This window comes from Desmodus rotundus, chromosome 3, assembly GCF_022682495.2.
Source record: "Desmodus rotundus isolate HL8 chromosome 3, HLdesRot8A.1, whole genome shotgun sequence".
Lineage (NCBI taxonomy): Eukaryota > Metazoa > Chordata > Mammalia > Chiroptera > Phyllostomidae > Desmodus > Desmodus rotundus.
The window spans coordinates 186,891,941-186,911,086 of record NC_071389.1 but is presented as its reverse complement, the minus strand read 5'-3'; the positions used below and the strand labels follow the sequence as shown (position 1 = coordinate 186,911,086).

The following is a 19,146-nucleotide window of genomic DNA, read 5'->3' as shown; positions in this document are numbered from 1 at the left end:
ACACTAGTAGTTTCTGCTAACACCTAGATCTTCCCATTAATCGCATTTAAAGATAGGCATATATTTCAATACAACTACAATTCATTGTAACTAAATTGTAACATCACATTTAACCAATGAAGAATAACAGGAAGAAATCAAATGGAACCATACAATGTACTATTTTTACATATGTGACTCTTTCAAATGTAAATCTTTATCCTTTATAAAGATCAGCCACATTTTCTGGTTACTATCCAAATTTCAGACAAAGTGTACAAACTGCCTTAAAATAATTGATTCTCTCCTCATCCACATGAAAGCAAATATGAAAATTATCCTTATTGTCCTTATTATCCTTAGAGTAGGGATCTGTTACATCACGGTTATAAAAATTAATTATATTTCATGAAACTAGTTCAGTGAACAACCAAAAAAAATCATTAACTTTCAAACCTTATATCCATAATCCAATCATAAGACAATCTGCAATTTCTCAACATCGAATAAAAAGTTGTATACTTTACTTCCTAGTCCCACAAAGGTTACATACTGTATAATCTCCCAATAGCATTTAAGTTAAGTATATCCAGTTATTTAACATTTCAAAACTAAATTGTTTTATCTAAAAAATTCTTAAAACTATCTTGGTATAACACCCATCACAGTAAAAATAAATTAAGATTTGGCTTAATGTAAATGTATGCTTTCTTCTCAATCTGTTGACTGTAACTAGTTAAACTATGCAAGTGCTCGGTCTTGTGAGAAAAGGCTCTGACAAGATGAACAGTGTTTAAACATGGATTGTAAAAACATTTCAAATCCAAATAAAAATGTACTCCAGGTATCGGTTTACATGATCAGGTGCCCACCATGACAGCATATTCTATAACTGAAACCAGTGACAACTGATTGAGAGAGAGTCTGTGGTCAAATCAGAAAATGTTTTGCTAGGAAAACATGCCAGCTGGCTAATATTTGAAGGAAGTTCAAAATGTTCAGTGATTTAATTATTTGATGGACATAAAAAGGATTCTATTTCACAAGAATAAAATGAGAAAGAGCAAGAGTTACATTTTTTCAGCAATGTGAACTTTGTATATTTTTATCAACTTTATTTTTATAATGATTCAAAATTTTAAATAAACTTTACATTTTTAACTAGCTGGTATTTTTATTATTAAAAGAGAAAAGATAGCAGGTCTACTTAAGAGCATTAAGTGGCTGTTTGCACTTGAGTGAGATACTGAAATCCCTCTGAGTCAGTGTCCTTGGTTATAAAATAAGATTGCACTGATTAAACACCTTATAAATAGTAGATAATCAAGAATTTCAGTTGCCTTTCCCTTCTTATTCAAAGTAAAATAACTGTTAGTTTGTTTGCTGAGGGAGGAGTGGTATACAAATGTAATTTAACTTTAAAATCTGTTTCATCTTGTGTGTCTCTGTTAGGTCATTTTCAAATCGGATAGTCAACCACAGGTGCTGTGATTGCTTTCTATGGAGTTATAAAATTAATATCTTTGTCTGTTTTATCTAATGGAACATTTGTAATGTTCTTAAGGCTTTTTAAGGTGAAAAATAGCCTTTATAATGTAATTACCAGACAGAGTATGGTAAAACTATGGTAAAAACTATGAAGCCAATTCCAAAGAAAGGAAAGGCTAAAATACTATTTGTAACCTAATGAAGTCATATATATTTGCCATATAATGAAGCCAGTAGTGAATGCATCTGTAATAGGTTAAATCTTCAGCATTACAAAACTGCTAGAGAGGTGTTACATGACTTCAGCTAAAAAATCTTCCTCCTCGGAAAACATGCCAAAAACCTAAAACTCAAAGATTATATTAATACACCTTTTTGTTTTCCCCACTAAAGCAGTTAAGGAAACAAGCATGCCAATCGACAGACTAACAATTCTACTAGGTATTCAAAAGTTTTACTGTCGTCAAATTCAGGTATAAGGGCTGTATTTTCGGGATTCATGTTCTCAAACTAAGAGAACGACAAACCTAACTAGACCGCAAACACAGCGAAAAATATAGGTGAAGGATAGACACTACCAACTCCACCCTTTTCCTTCCGCATGCTACTGATGGACGCACCTGCAGGCACGTGTGCGCGTCGTTTCATACTGCGGAGTGACGTGGGCGTCTGAGCACAGCTCGGAATGCCTAAGCCAAGTCTGTACACAGAGAGTTACAAAACACTAAACTGCAACCCCCATCGCCACTGCACGCGTACTCACACCTCTACACACTGTGAAAAGCTCACTTGCAATTCACCACTCACCCTTTCCCACCCAGAGTCTGAAGTTTCACAATGAATAAAGTGAATTAGCAAGTAGAAAATTAACAAGCAGAAAGAAATCCTGAGTGAATGCTACATAGACAAGTCCTGGAGAAAAACTGACTTGGATTGAATTTCTTAATATGTCGAAACTTTTACAATTGAGAGCTAAAATTTTTTCAGGCTACATTCTACTTAGCTTGTTGATCTATTTAGTTTTAATTATTTATACACAAGTAAACAAACAATAGGAAGTGATCTGAACATGCTCTGTTTGCTTCCAGAACAGCCCTAAATCACTAAACAATAGTGATTCTTAACAATTGCCTCAGTCTCTCTCTCCTTATTTCCCATTGTACAGTCACCAAGGTTTAAGCTTCAGCTAGCCCATTCCACGTATACAACATCCTCAGAACCTATTACCTACCTGAATACTATTTCTGCAGGTTATTAAAGGAGGACAGATTATTTCAAATGCTCAAGCAGTAATCCTGACAAGACTTACCTGTGGATTGCACTGGGGAACGAAGGGAAGGGACCCTGTGATGACCGACCCCCGGGTGGCTGGCTTCAGTGACTGAGTGAACAATGACACATACCACTGAGACTAAGAGGATGCAGAGAAAGGTAAGCTGAGGGAGCAAACAATGTGCTCTACTTTTAAAAGTGATGAGACAGTAATGGAACGTCAGAGCACAATGTCCAATGATACTCGACCAGAGCAGTCTGGTCTGTGAACACTGATGAAACAATGTAAGGGGTGTGTATCTCGTGAAAGTGGGTAAGATGGAGGGCGTTGGAAGATATCGACAAAGTATAAAACAAAGAGTATCTAAAATATAGGTAGACTCTCCCAAAGAGTAAGAAAGAAACAAAAGCAACTCAATAGCAAAATAAGCAAAGGATATAAACAGAGTTTAAGACGAAGACACCTAAATGGTCAAAAAAGCATTTTAAAAGATGTTTAAATGCTCTAGTTATCAGAAAAATTAAAACGAAGTACCACTTTTTCTCTTTTCTAATGAAGTTTGACAACACCTAATATGGAGACAGAGACTAAGGGAATGGTACTCGCTACACTGTTAACGTAAATGTAAACTCTAGCAGCCAAGTTGAAGAGCGGTATGTTACATTACAGTTCATATCTATCACAGGACCCGCTGGGCATGGGGCCTAGAGAGCCTCTGGCTCAGTGCACAGACATCTAATTTCAGTGCAGAAATGCTTGTAATACCAAAAACTTCAAACAGCCCAACGGTCCAAATGTGAATAAATGTATCAGTCACACAAAGGATGACTAATAAAATGAATGAATTAGATAAACTTTTCTGTCAGTACCTGAAGAGGTCTTGAAAACAATGTTGGATGATAAAAACAAGGTGCAGAAAGAATGCATACCATCTGTTATCATTTTATAACAGACACATTACGTATGTGTCTGTATTTGCAGAGAAACCCCTCCTGGTATAAAATACCTAAAACTATAGGAGAAAACAGGAAAACATTTTTTAAGCACGACTGAGTTGTCCATCAGAGAAATGCCAAAAGGTCAAGAATGATAAGAAAGTGCCAATGTAGCGGGGTAAGCAAATGGTGGGGCCTGCGTTTCCCTGTAATCCACCACTCCCCGGGACTCAAGAATGAACCCGGAGCACAAAGATTAGGAGTCAAAGCAGAGCACGAGGAAGGTGGGAAGCTGGATCAGAGACCCTCCCTCCCCTCCCTGCCATACATATAAAGCCCAAGTCCCTAAAGGCCAGCTGTCTCAGGATGTCCACTGGAAACAAACATCCGCGCAGCAGAAGGTGATGGTGGCAACACTTGCCTGTAGAGATACTTTTCTGAAGTAGCGTCAGTACTGTGCTTACCTCTCAGGGTAACTTCACTTAGATTTTTGCCCAATAGCTCATTTCTGTTGGGACAGCGGAAAGCGGCCATCTCTCCTGGCAGAAAATCGGAGGTTCGTTCCCTGGCTGGGGGAAGCAGTCTCCGGACTGCCGAGCGCAGGTGAGCAGAGTACCCAGATGAAAATCCCGGGAGTGACGGGACCCTTCACACTCCAAATTGTGACACACCTTTCAGGCTCCCAACACATTGGCAGCTCCACTTTACACCATCCGTGCAGGAGGAAAAAAAGACTCTTTTCTGAGGAAACTGTTCCAAAGGCGGTATCCTAAAGATACCGACATCAAAAGACACCTAACCAAATTGCCAGTCAGATCAGGTTCACTAGTCCTAACCCTGTACTCAGCACTTCCAATAAGCTTTTGGTGCTTCACTTAAACACAAGGGGATGGCCCAGGATCATCATGAAGAAAGTCTTTAACAGGAGGAAAGGAAATCCTTCTGAAATAAAACTAACAAAATGGGAATTTAGAGGAAACATTTTATGCCAAAAAAAAAAACCCACCCAACAAAATATTATTAATAATCTCAAAGGAGAAAAATATTATATACTTGAAGTAAGAGAAAGAACAAAAAAAATGTCCTTGGGAATAAAGAGGATGATAGCAGAAAAAGGAAGAAATCTGTGGAAGAGAGGGAAGAAATTAACATTGATACAAACAGCTGTGATTGACCTCCTTGCTGTTCCCGGAACATGCGAGGCACCTGACCCTTGCACCTCAAGGCCCTTGCGCCTGCTGTTCCCTTTGCCTGGTTGCCCTTTCCCACCTAAATCCCCATGGCTAGTCCTCCTTCCACTCACTGAAATTTTTGCTCAAGTGGTAAGTTCTAGATGAGGCCTTCTTTGACCTCCTATTTCAAATTGCAAGAACTCCTCCATCCCAAACTCCATATACTCTTTACTTGGATCTCTGTTTTGTTCTTCTCTGTAGCACTTATTATAACTTAAAGCATTAAATATCTTATTTATTAGAGTATTATCTATCACTCTTGACTAGAAGATGAATTCCATGAGAGCAGGGATTTCCTTCAGCACCAAATTCCTAATGCTTAGAATAATGTCATCTAGCACACAGTAAAAACTCAGTATTTGTTGAAAGAACAACTACGGAAGATACAATTTTCTCCAAATTCTTCTATGTTCAAAACTTATTTTAATGTACACTGTTTTAAATACGCAAAACTGCCAACTATCCGTGCATAGGGAAAGACTAGCTCTTATTTTAAGATCATACAATTACTAATTTTTAAGTGTCAAAATAGTCTTCCTTTTCCAAAATGATGGTTCTAGTAATTAATTTTTCTCAATAGCCTTATCTGCCAACATGAGAAATGTTCACATCTGTCAACGTCTAATTCTTTCGGAAATTTTACTGGCATACGAAATCTAAAATTCTGGTAACTACTGACACAGAGGATTAAAATAATTAATCAGAATATCATTTCTGTCTAGCCCTAGAGACCCACGGAAACCAACTCGACCCTTCGAACATCTTCTCTAGTCACACCAGTCTCCCTACCGTCTTCAAACCATCGTGATTTTGAGCCCCCGGATGCTTCTTCTGAACTTTCCCCTTCCTTCAACCCTTCTTTAAGCCCTTTCCATCCAAAGGCTGCCACTCCTTTCAGGATACTGTCTAAAATTGCTGATGACGCCAGCCTACGTTTCCTCCGTCTCTCATGCGAACCCCTCTAGTCCTCTAGCCCTCTAGGAAGAGCTCATTTCAAACAGTAGTTGGCCCAAGCCAATGAGGTAAGACTCAGTTTGGGGAAACTGAAAAAAGACAATTTCCAGTGTCTCAGTGCAGATTAAGAGAATCAGAATTGCCAAGATTGGGGCGCACAGGAGCCAATATACTCAAAAAGCCCTCCCAAATGATTCTGCTTCACGGCCTGACTTAGGAACAATTAATTTATACTATAGTGTCTTAAATAAGTCACAAAATACTTCGATTATATTTAAATAAACAGTATCTATGTGCCTTCCAGATCTTTTTAGAGAAGGAAGTCTTGTAAAACAAAAATAATTTGTAGCCATAATAATCTTCATGTTTATCTTAAGACTTCAAATTAAACATGAAATGTGTATGTTCTATGTGAAATTATAGATATGAAGGCCTTAATTGTGAAACTAATCATCTCAAATCCAATAGTAATTATTGACACAGATATACAGAAGCATTTGTGAAAATAGTATATTAATATTATCATAAGAGGGCATCTATTGCAGAGACTCTAGTATAATAAAGTTTACTCAAATAGGGAGCAACCAAAATTCACTTCTAAGAAAAAGTTAACCTAAGTGTAGTCTACTAACCCGTCTGTTGGTCTCCGCCATGGACAGCTGCAGTGCCAAGAGCATGGCGTCTGCGCCGCACACGGTCGTTCTCTCCGAGCCACAAAGAGTGTGCCAGTTCCTCCTGAACTCCTTAACCATGGCCAAGACGGACCTCTGGTGAAGCACAGCCATTGTCTTCGAGTAGAACAGAGTGCAATGTGAGAAAGCCTTATTTTATTTTTTAAAAAGCCCTATTTTAATTGAAAATTAATATTCGACCTGTGTAAGCAAGCAAGAGTTAGAGAAAAATAAGTAATGAATGAGAGGCCATTTCATATTTATTAAGATCGCTTTTAATTAAATTTAGGAAAACAGACTAAAACAATTTCTACCCAGTTATATTTTCCTTTCCTTTAGATTTCTTAAGCCAAATCTACTGAAATAACAAAATCCAACCTTCAATTTGAAAACTCATAAAAAACAGATATACCAATTTTGTAAACTTATAATTATAGACACATAGTTAATTAAAACTGTGTTTAAAAACATTTGTGGTGAGATAGATGATAATATCTAGTGTAGATTTGGCTGGGCAGGGCAGGGGGAAGGCCAGTTTCCTCCCATTGTTATATTGTCCCAAAAGAGACGGTCTACTTTTCTACTGTTCAAATCTAGGTCAGACTTGTGACTTGATCTGACCAATAGAATGTAGTAACAATGGCATCGTGGGAGTTCCGAGCCTACGCCTCAAAAGGCCAGTGCAGAAAACAGTTAAAACAGCAGGCTTGGTTGCTATCCTTTGAAAGGCCCTTGGCTGGCATCTGGGAACTTAGATTTCAGGAGGGTTTCCAGTAAGGGTGGCTCATTGTGCCTAAACTGTTCAAACAATATAGTTTACATTGAACACGTGTTCCTTCTGAGTTTGGAATTTTGGAACAAAGACAAAACGCCTACATGTTCAGCCTCAGTAAAAACTCTGGGCACTGAGTCAGTAAAGAATTTCCCTGATGGACATTTTACATATGTTGTCACAACTTATTCCTGGAGGAATTAAGCATGTCCTATGTGACTTCACTAAGAGCACTTCTGGAAGCTTGTTCCTGGTCTCCCCTGGACTTTGCACCATGTACATTCTATCTTTGCTTATTTTCCTTAGTATCTTTTTGCTATTATAAATTATAACCATGAGTACAAGTCCTCTCGTACTCTGAGTTCTCCTAGTAAAGCATCCAACTGGAAGGTGGTCTTGAGGGCTGTCTGACATAAAACCTTGAAGCTTCAACTCTTACTCTCTTGCTACTCTCAGGCAAGTCCAAGCTAGCTCGCTGGAAAGGCCTTGTGCAGGAGAACCAAGGTGCTCCAACTGACAACCAATACCAACTCACAGACATGTCAGAGAGGCTGTCTTAAGACTGTCTAGTCCCAATCAACCTGCCAGACTAACTGTAGCCACAAGTGATCCCAGGCAAGACCAGCAGAACTACATAGCTGGGTCCAGCCCAAACTGCTGATTCACATAATCGTAAGCAGATTGTTGTTTTAATGCCTCTAAGTTCTGGGGTGGTTTGTTACACAGCAATAGATAGCCAACACAAGAGCTAACATGCAGGAGCTTTCTTGGTGGCAAATACTTTTTATATTTAAAAGTATTAATATTTATAACCTCATTCAATCTTCACAAGAAACCTATGAAGAAAGTCTATTATTATCCTCATTTTACATCTGAAGAAAGAGATACCCATATCACATATATCACATACCTTCCTCTGATCAACAAAATCCTTTCTAAATAATTAGATACAGTTGCAATGCTTTACATACCCAAGCCTCTAAAAGGCAGCCAATTCCTTTCTCTGAGTTTACAGACATGCCTGCTAGAAGTTTGTGGGGGGAGGTTCCCCCCACTTTAAGTCTCCCAGTCTCCAACATACAGGCCATTACCTTATTTTGAGTACTTTACTGTACTCATCCCACTTACTTACTCCTTTGGTGATCTTCTTTTTTCTTTATGCGGCATAAACAATAATCCCAGATGTTAAATATGTATCTTGGGTTTCTATGATCAAGAAAATGGGTATATGTCTTTTACAAAGTAACAACTGATAGACACAATCAGTGATGCAACTTAAATTCACAGGTGTAAGACTAAATTAAAATATCTACATAAATACAAATCCTAGTAAATAGCTAAGAATTATATTCCTCTTAAAAATATCACCCTCATCTCTTACAAGAAATAAAAAAGAAAGTGAAGAAGTAACGCACTGGTGATATGATCAGTTTGCCTGAAATAAGTCTTTCATAGCAAGTTACTATTGCTAGTGTTACTTAAAGGTACTTAGTCAGTTTGCCTGAAATAAATCTTTGGTAGCAAATTACTATTGCTAGTGTTACTTAAAGGTACTTAGTTCAGATTGCTAAGAACGAAGACAAATCTCGATTCAGACTGTCCTGAATCCTGGCTTCACCACTTACTAGCTGTGAGATCTCTGCCAAGTTACATCACCTCTCCCTGCCTCAGCTTCCTTGCACTGAAAAGTTAAAATAATAACAGTTACTATCTCATGGGGTTTTGTAAAAAGTAAATGACATAAATATAAGTTAAGCCTTTATAACAGTGCCTGGCACATATAAGAGCCAAAAGTCCCATCTGGGGATCAGCACACTTTTTGCAAAGGGTCAAACAGTAAATATTTGAGGAGTGCAGGCCATATAGTCTCGGTCACAATTAGTCAACTTGACCTTGCAGTGTAAAAATAGCCACTAACAGTACTTAAACAAATGATCTTCAACAAAACTTAATAAAAACTAAAATTTGAATTTCATGCAATTTTCACACATCACAAAATACCATCCTTCCTTTGATTTTTTTTCAAGCATTTAAACATGTAAAATCCATTCTTCACTTGGGAATTGGCTGCACAAAAACAGGCACTCCCATGCATTTTGCCAACCCGAAACTAGCCTCAGCTCTATCAGTAGCTAGCTGGCTGTGTGAGCCTAGGCAATAAGCTTTACACAGGAATGCCTAGGTAGAGGCATCATCAAATAGAAAACAGGAGTAACACCTTTCAGCCAGTTAGGAGGAGTCAATGAGACAACTAATATGCAAGCCCTCTGAATGTCAGGATGCACTATGCAAAAACAGTAGAAGGAGGCAGCGATAATAAACACTTGTTTTAAAAGACTGGATTTCAAGCTGCACTGGAGCGAAATTTCCTGTAAGACAGGAAACTGTCACTGGGGAGGCAGTGTGAAACGACCAAATGAACTACGCTTTGTGCTCAGACAGATCAGGATCCGCGTCCAGACCCTCCCACTTATTAAATGCCCTCCTGTATTTAAAGTCTCTGATAAGCATATGTTCCTTCATCTGTAAAATGGGAACAATATCTCCTACCCATAAAATTGAGGGGGTGGGGAGACAAGTAAATAATCCACCTCGTGCCGGGCATTTACTGGTAGTAGGTGCTCAATTTAAAAAAAAAAAAAATGTTGGCAGTCGTTGCTGCTATCATTGTCAGAATGCAGGTCCAAAATATCCTTAGAAGGATGTAATAGAGAGAGGGCGAAAGTAGCAGAACTGGTATCTGCGCAGGTTTTGGGACTAGAACCCTGGTTTCTCGTCTAAGGAACCTAAGTAGTCCTCAATGGACTTCAGCCTCCCAACTCCACCCATTACTGGATACAGTCAACTCTGCTGAACACACCCGAACCCAACCTGGCTCCAGGGCAAGGCCACCGCACAAATACCTTAAACTGTCCCAAGGCACTTTTCTGTCATCGAAAATCCCGCGGCCTGAATCACCACTTACCAGGCGGGTGAGGAAGAGGCAAGACTCACCTGTCTCGGGAGACTGGGGTGGTGGGGTGAACCGGCAGATGCAGACCCAACGGAAGAGAGGTACTTCCCTGCTGCAATCTCTCTGCTGTTTGAGTCGTCGCGGGTTACATTTTAAATCTCGCGGGAGGGCCTGAGAGCCAATCGCAGCTCCTGCCCTCTGTCCCGGAAGCAGAATCGAAGCGAGTCGCCCTAGGCCCCAGCTGAGGTCCCTTCCTCTTTGGCAGAATCCCGGCGCCGTCCGGTGCGTATCAGGGAGCCCAGCTCTCCACTGGCAGCTCTTCACCCCACTTGCCCCGGACCTCGGGCTCGGGGAGGTGGTAGCGGGGTCTCCCCGGACCTGCCTGAGACAGGGAGAGGCGTTGGGTCTCTTATCAGGAACTTCTGTTATTCCCTCCCTCCCGTACCCTTCCAGCCCGCCGTGTACTGGGAGACCCGGATAATGTAGTGAGACCGAGCACTACTTGAATGAGCCCTAGGGGAAGGAGTGTCCTAACCGCGAATTTTTTGCACTTCCCACACTGAGGGCATCTCAACTGAGGGTCACCTTAAGATAAATGTCCAGTCCCGGATGCCCACTTGTAAGGTTACTAGTTTATTAGCGGGTGGGAGTCATCTGATTCTCGGTAAATCCTCATCGGGTGCTTGATGTGTTTGTTACCGAGCCTAACTGTTTTCAGAACAACTCCTGCGTCCACTTAAAAAAAGAGAGAGAGAGACCTCTAGAATCCCTAAGTCTCATCTGGGAATGCCACTTTCAGAGTGCACACCAGACCACGACGGGTTAGTTGAAGTTTTGTGCCTGGTTTTATGAGTATTATTTTATATCACATATTTTGGCACTTCTTCCAGATCCTGTATTCTGTGTCTGCTTATCTATAGCACTTTTCACACTGAACCACAAGTACCCTTGGACTGTGAGCTCCTTCAAGGCCAAGAGCTGTGTTTTTCTCTGGCACTGGTGTCCAACACATAGTAATGTTCTCAAATTCTGGCTCGTCTTACGACCTTGGCAAGCTAATTAACATCCAAAAGTCTTGATTTCCTCATCAGTAAAAATGGGAACCATGGGTAGCACCTCCCTCTTAGGTTTATGCAAAAATTTGATGTGATAAGATCAGTAAAATGCTTAACATTGGCACCTGCAAGAAGTGCTCTGTATGTTAAGTGTCAATATTTATGATGATGTATGCTGCAGGTATCATTCACAAAGAGTTTAATCAAATGCTTTAATTTGTTGAGCCGTTTGTGGCGTTTGCAATACCGTGTTTTTACTTTGATCGTTTGCTGCAAGTGAGAAACATTTTGACCATTTCTCTCTCTGTGTCTGTGCTGTAATTCACAGTTTTGTGACCTTGTCCAGGTGAAGGCTATTTTTTACAACTGCTCAAGCTTTGACATACAAGATGAAGCAAGATGCCACAAGAAATGCAGCCTACACTGTGGATTGTGAAGATTATGTGCATGTGGTAGAATTTAATCCCTTTGACAGTGGGGATTCTGGAAACCTAATTGCATACGGTGGCAATAATTACGTGGTCATTGGGATGTGTACTTTCCAGGTTAGTGTACGAAACTGCAGTGAATGACAGTGAAGGTATTTCACTGGTGAGAAAGCTTATGCAAACTTTGGTAAACTTTTGCTAAACTTTGAAAGTATACTGAGTTTGAATTTTTGAAAAAAATGATGTGAAAAGCTACAAAGAGACCTTCCCAGCAATGTATGTCTGGGATTTGTGGAAAAATTAAATGGTGAAAAAGGAGAATATAAGACTTCCCTTTTGCCTTGTGATTAGAAATGGAATATGTTCATAATCAAAGATTATGATTTACTGACCATCAATTTGTACAGGGAAAATAATGAAATGAGACCTAATTAATGCAATTTTTCTACCTTCCACTTTCAGACAGGAATCAAACTAATGTTGAGAGCCTAAAAAAATGACCCTCCAGAAGATTTTATAGCTGTCATGATTTTCTGCTCTCCAATAAATACGCTTTCATACTTTTTACTCATCTAAAACATACATCTAGAGCAGGGGCTTCGAACTCATTTTCACTGGGGGCCACATCAGCCTGGAGGTTGCCTTCAAAGGGCTGAGATAATTTTAGGACTGTATAAATGTAACTACTCCTTAACTGTTAAGGGTCATATTAGTTGAACAGTCAGTTTACATATAATTAATGGGATTTTCTGAGAGTAATGAGTTAGTACACATAAAGTTCCTAGAAGACATCTGGCACATTTAATACCTCACATGTTTTAGCTGCCATTGATTTGGTCAGTGGTGACATTCAGGCACAGCCCCGTATTTAATGACCAAATTTAAAAGTGCTTTGTGGTGAGCACATGCCAGGTTTTCTCACAAGAAAGCTAGTTCTACATGAAAGAGAAAGTTTGAACAATGAGGGTTCAACTGTCAGGAATCTCTAGTTAATCTTTTGTTTACCAAACTATTATTCCTAGAACAGTATTTCTCAAATCAAGGTTAATCAATGAAGTAATTTGACAGTGGTTAGTTTTCAAAGGTTTAAAATAGCTTTATTATGCATGCACATTATAAATAGTATTTTCTTTTTTTTTTTTTTTACTCAGGAGGCAGTTTAGTATCTTACAGTGTTTTGACGTCATAAATGTAATTTAGCACTTTACAGTGCAATAAATGTATAAATTGATAAAAAATATATACTGCATGCATATTTATCCTAAGGGGAAATATGAATTAAAGGCTTCAATTTGTTAGTTTCTGAACAGAATGTAAGAACTCTTACATTATTCCCCATTTTCTTTCAGGATTGGTGTAGGAATTTCTAGCTTTTAGGTTAAATGTGACCCTCGGGCTGGCTTCAGCTGGACTGCCGGCTTAGAGTCATAAAAAGTCACATGATTAAGAGAAATCATATAATGTACTCTTGGCAAAGACTGAGGCAAAACCATTTTTCTAATGCAAACTACTAATTTACAGGAGAGTAAATCAGCCCCTATAGTTGAAACTAACTTTGATAAAATGGGAAAAAAGAAACAGCAAAGACATTTGTATTGGCCCGCTGCAGTGTGTGGTCACATGCATTGTCCCTGTTTAGCCTCAGACCTGTGAGGTTGGCAGTGTAGGTCTTACCCCAAATTACCTGAGGAAAGAATTGGATTTTTATTAATTTGGCAAGTAGTGAACACAAATTATACTCTGTGCCAAGTACTGGAAACATGGTTAAACAACTTTTCTGTCCTCAGAGAGTCTCCAGTCTGCTGCAGAGGAGTTCAGGGATTTGTATGATGAGTAAATGTGGAAACAAGATGTAGACCCCACTTTTAAACCCCTGGGCTTTTCTCCCTGTCCTGCTGTTCAGACAGTTGCGCAGAATTGCGTTCCAAAAAGTTGCCTTTGGGGACTCAGAATAAATTATTGCTTCCTTTGAAGTTATTTATTTATCTATTTATTTATTTTAATCAAATCAAGCACTGTTTAAGCCTTGTTCTTAATCTTTCACATTAGAACCTTCAAGGTCTGTAACACCCAATTTCATGCCTCCTTGTCTTGAGAGAAAAGTAAGTAAAGGCAAATTGAATTGAAAAATTTCCAAATTCCTGTCAGAAAGGCAGTCCTTAGTCTAAGACTGGTAGAAAAACACTGTCGATATAGTGAATTTGAACTTAAACAAAGCATTTTGCAGACTCATTATTGTTCTTTTGAATAAGATGGGAATTTAACCTGGGTAATAGTAGTATTGATTAGTGTCATGTATTTGTCAAATGTTCGCGAAGTGCAGATCTGGTGCAGGAACTGAGGATACGTATGTTAACAAAACAAGGATCCTACCCGCAAGGAGATGTTTGAACATAAACCAATGTAATAAGAAAACTTCTATAAAAGTCCTGTGTGTAGAGGGGAGGAGGAGCAATGAAAGTCTCCAAGTCTAGCCAAAGGGCCATCAGTAATGCATTAAGGCCTCTGCTGTGACTTGGATGAGAAAGCTTGACTTAGGCAAGCACATTCATTTTATACAGAACACGAAGCTGAGGATACCTCATGTTTTGGATGGCAGACTTCATTTAACAAATACTTTTTGTGCACATATTATATGTCAGGCTCCGCTCAGATTCCAAGTATTGTATAATAAATTGAATTAATGGTCAAGTTGAACAAGCTAAAATTTAATAAAGATGAATATGAAGTCTTAAAATATTGTGACTTCCGGCTTTTAATCACCTGGCTGTTGGCCATGAACCCGAGCAATGATCAAACTGCCAAAGGGAGCTGATTCAGTGCTGTCCAGTAGAAATGCAGTGTGAGCCACGAGTATAAACTTAAATGGTGTAGTAACCACATTAGGAAAAGTGAAAAGCAGATGAAATTATTTTTTCCCTAGCATATCCAAAATACTTTATGTATAACCAATATAAAAATTATTAATGAGAAATTTTTTGTCCTTTTATACTAAGTGTTTGAAATCCGGTGTGAATTTTGCACTTTATAAAGTATACACGTCTCAGCTTGAACTAGCCATATATCAAGTACTTAAAAGCCCCATGTGACTAGTAGCTACCATATTGGACGGCACAGCTCTATATTCTCTATTAATTGACGGTGATGTTTAATGTTTACTTCCGTTCTCAGCAGTGTATTCTGACTCAAAGGAGATAATGTACTTGAAGACATTTCAGAGTGGTACTAAAATGTTCAAAACTGTCACATAAAAGAGGGATTAGACTCAGAATGGTAACTGTATTTTGTGTTGTCAGTTCTATTTGAGTGAAGTTGTTGCTTGTAGTCCTTTAAGACTGATGCCAAAGCTCCTTCTCTGAGTCTGTACCCCTGAAGGGGAATCAGCTATGGCCAGGTATTTGCCATCGCTGAATTAGACTTACTCCGTTTGTTTCCAGAGGGCAGAATTTGGAGTCATGAGTAGAATTTACATGAAAAAAGATTTTGGTTTAATATTAAAGAGAACTCTTCCAATAATTAGATCTACCCCAAATTTAATAAGCTCCCCCAAATAATAGCTAGTTCCTTCTCACTGAAACTGTTCAGAGAAGGGTTGTGCAAACTCTCTTTTCAGATGTACTAGAGATTCAAGCATTCAAGGACAGAAGTAGACTAGGTCATCTTCTCAGTCTTCTCTAACTAAAATTCTGTATTTGGCCTTAAGTGGGTGTGGTGGAAAGGCCTGCCCATTTCAAATCCTTAGAATAGCCTTTTCATCAACCTGGCTTTGCCGCGACCTCAAATATGCCGGAGCCTTGTATAATCATTTGTATTGTATCAAGTTTTCCAAAGAATGTTAATTTCCTGCCTATACAATACTGCCTACACCGAAAATAGCATTTGTCTCGGCCTATACCACACACACACCCTGGCCTTTTAGTTGGCTCACTGGCAGGCGTTGCTGCCAGGAAAAAGGGTTTCACTGGTGATACATAAAGCTCAGGCTATACCGTTGCTGGGATTTCTTAACCCCACGACCACCCAATAACTCCATATGTACTTTGGATAACAAATTTCGGGACCTAATTGTCAACACTGTTACCGTAGCACAATACTCTGTTTCGATGGTAGAAACTTCATTTTTAGAAGACTGATTTGTCGATGATAGAAAAATAGATGTAACCCAAACTACAAAGTCAGCTATGATTACGCTTCTAACCTTTTTTAAAAATTGCTTAGTGGTCGCTGCCTTGGCATACCTGGCTGTTAGCCATACAGTTATACACACAAATTTTGAAGTAATAAAATTTGACAGTGTTTTTCTTTCCATGATAAATACATTTTTATCCTTCTTTAATGTATGGAAAAACTTTTTACTGTTAATGCTAAGTGCACCTGAAATTTAAATTTATTTGCAAGGGGCATCTGAATTATGTCGAGAAAGATAGTTGTGAAATGACTTTGTGAAGACCGCGAAGGCTGTCCTGGAAAAATCAGCACATCCACTAGGATTCGACGAAAGTACACGGTATAAAACTTAACGTGTAGACTCAGGATAAATGGAATTCTTAGAACAAGCCTTCACATAACATCATTTCATACAGATATATGTATTCCATTAAATGTAAATTTTACCTGCTCTAGATTTTTCCCTGATACTTATAATCCTATCAACTTTTACAAAAGGTAACTCTAGTCATTTAATACAGAAGATTGCTTGGGCAATTTTGTCATGAAAAATTTTGCTTTAGTCTCTAGACCCAGCTAAGGTATTGATTTAAATAACAAAACCACGGCTTATTTATTTTAAAAATCACAATATTTTAAGTTTATAAAATGTGTTTTAAAATACATGTTGTCAATATAAGGTATACAGAATAATAGTAAAATAGGTCCCTGTAGAATTGTGCACCTGAAACCTGTATAATTTTGTTAACTGGTGTCACCCCAATACATTCAATTTAAAAAATTACAAGGAAATAAATCAGTTATCTCTGAAATAATGAAAGTATTTTTAAATTTTCCAAGATTTAAAAAAATGAAGAATGAAGGGAACGTTAGCAATTCTGTTGAAGCCCCTTGGGTATCCTTCCCTTACTGTCCTTCCTTCTCACTCCCAAGAAGTAGCCGTGTCTGGATTTTCGATGATTCCATTTTTCTTTATAGAGTTACCATATGTGTAGGTGTTGCAAATCAATATATGGATTTTTATCTTTGAAACTATGTCAATATTAATAATGTATTATGTTCGCCAGTTTGTTACTATCGACCTTATGCATGCTAGATTCCTCCATGTCCAGTTTCCTTTATTTTCACTGTTGTGTGGTGTGTTTTTTTTTTTTAATATGAATGTACTACAATTATCTATACCTCTTGGATATTTAGGTTACTTTTACTTTTTTACTATTGAAAACATTGCAATATGCATATTTTTTGTCTTCTTTTTTGTTACCCCCTCCTTTCATTTTTTTTCCTCCCTGATAGTTTGGAAGATTTGCATGCTATTTTTCTTCTTTTAATGGTTACCAAAGACACTTTAACATACATACTTGATTAAACAAAGTCAAAGTTAATATCATGAATAAAACAAGGACTTTTGATGCATGAATTGTTATCACCCCCACCGGACTTCCATCATTGTCATATTTTAGTTCTGTATCATTTTAACCCACAAATTTGATATTTTTTGTGGCTAACATTTGTTTAATTTACCTACCTGTTTGCCTTTAGTTTTTTTTATTCCCTGTTCCTTACATCTGAGGCCTTCCTTCTGGAGTCATTTTTCTTCACTCAAAAGTACATTCTGTCCTGGCTGGTGTGGCCCAGTTGATTGAGCACTGGCCTGCAAACTGGAAGGTTGCCAGTTCGATTCCCAGTCAGGGCACATGCCTGGGTTGCAGGCCAGGTCCCCAGTTGGGGGGAGTGTGAGAGGCAGCCAATTGATGGCACACCCTTTACTATGGGAAAGCGTTGACTAATAAACTTTTTTTGTAAAGGACCAGATAATAAATAATTTAGGCTCTGCCAGTGACTTAAGGTATCTCCTGCACATTATTTTTTGTTTTTTACAACTCATCAAAAATATAAAAATGATTCTCTTGGGCCATACAAAATTAGACCATAGGCCAGATTTGGCCTGTGACCCATAGTTTGCCAGGCTGTCTTAAGAGATTAGTGATAATTTATTGATGCTAACTCTTGGTTTTGTTTTTCTGAAAATATCTTTAATACAGTTTCATTCTTGAAAAAATAAAAACAGTTTTGTTGTGTCTACAGTTTTAAAGTTTTTTCTCTCATCATTTTGAAGATACTGTTCCACCTTCTTCCTGCATTTGTTGTTTCTGCTGAGAAGTTGATTATTCTAATTATTATTTTGTTATAGGGGACCTCTTTTCTTTCTGGCTTCTTTGCTATTTCCCTCTCTTCTCCCCTCTCCCTCTTCCTTCTCCCCTGTCTCCTTTCCCCACCTTCCCCCTCCCTCAGTCTTCTTCCATTCCTCCTCCTCTCTTCTCTCTTCCCCTCCTTCTCCCCTCCCCTCAACCCTCCTCTCTGTATATATCATGAGAGTTCCTGTGTGTTCTAAAGTTTCACTATTTGTATCTAACTGCAAGTTTCTTTTCATTTAAGCTGCCTGGGATTTATTGTTCTTCCTAAATATGCATAAAGGTGCCTGTCATCAAGTATGGAGAGTCCTTTGCCATTATCCTTTCAAATATTGCCTCTTCCCCCATTTCCTCTGTTTGCTCCTACAACCCAGCTTTCCATTGAATCCCTCCAACATCATTTTGTCATCTGTTTGCTACATTTTGAGTAATTTTTTTTCAAATCTGTCTTCTAGCTACTCTAAGCATTGATTTTTTCCCCTATTATAAAAGTTTTGCTTAGTACTTTTTAAAATCTGCCTGGTCATTTTTGATAATCTCTTCATGATAACTCATACTTTTGATTACCTATTCTGTTTCCTGAAATATATCTTTTTTCTTCTTCTTTAATCTAATGTCTTTGCAGGTTTGATTCTTCTCTTTGGGTTCGTGTAGGAGTGCATGCATTGATTTACCTATATCTATGGGAACTTTCTGAGACCTGGGTACAGTTAGTTCACCCAAAGAGAAAATGCCTTTGTCAAGTGCTTAGGACTACTGCCCAGCATATGGCCATTTTGAATTCAGTTGGCATTTTCTGGAGCATACAGTTAATAGGAATTCACACCCCAAAGGGCTATCCAGTGGTTGACATTTCTCACAAGTAACTTTTTCTATCATTTGGGCTTCACCACGGTAGGTATTTTACATGGCAGGTTAGGTTTTGGACTTTTTTCCCTACTTCCCCATTAAAGGTCCCGGATCTGTGCAGAGGTCCTCTGACCGTCTTCCAGTCACTGGGCTCCGTCTTCTGTTCCCTGCAGACGGAAGCTGTCAGTTATTGGA

General features: G+C 38.6%; 2 protein-coding genes across 4 annotated transcripts in view; one reads left to right on the top strand and one right to left on the bottom strand.

The window, feature by feature from the left end:
- PARPBP (PARP1 binding protein) overlaps positions 1-10,429 on the bottom strand; it is a 53,016-nt gene extending 42,587 nt beyond the window's left edge. The window contains exons 1-3 of one of the 2 annotated variants that reach the window (XM_045187069.3): positions 10,299-10,429; positions 8,433-8,510; positions 6,494-6,649 (exon numbers count right to left, since the gene is read on the bottom strand). In XM_045187069.3, coding sequence (XP_045043004.2) covers positions 6,494-6,646 — 153 coding nt within the window. In that variant the 5' untranslated portion in view covers positions 6,647-6,649; positions 8,433-8,510; positions 10,299-10,429. The remainder of the gene's footprint in view (positions 1-6,493; positions 6,650-8,432; positions 8,511-10,298) is intronic. The other variant, XM_024579408.4, reaches the window with a different exon arrangement.
- A 38-nt stretch (positions 10,430-10,467) lies between these two features.
- Positions 10,468-19,146, top strand: part of NUP37 (nucleoporin 37) — a 41,983-nt gene continuing 33,304 nt past the window's right edge. Inside the window, exons 1-2 of one of the 2 annotated variants that reach the window (XM_024579475.4) lie at positions 10,468-10,539; positions 11,641-11,857. In XM_024579475.4, the coding sequence (XP_024435243.2) occupies positions 11,702-11,857 (156 nt within the window). In that variant the 5' untranslated portion in view covers positions 10,468-10,539; positions 11,641-11,701. Of the gene's footprint in view, positions 10,540-10,817; positions 11,079-11,640; positions 11,858-19,146 lie in introns of those variants that run through there. The other variant, XM_045187070.3, reaches the window with a different exon arrangement.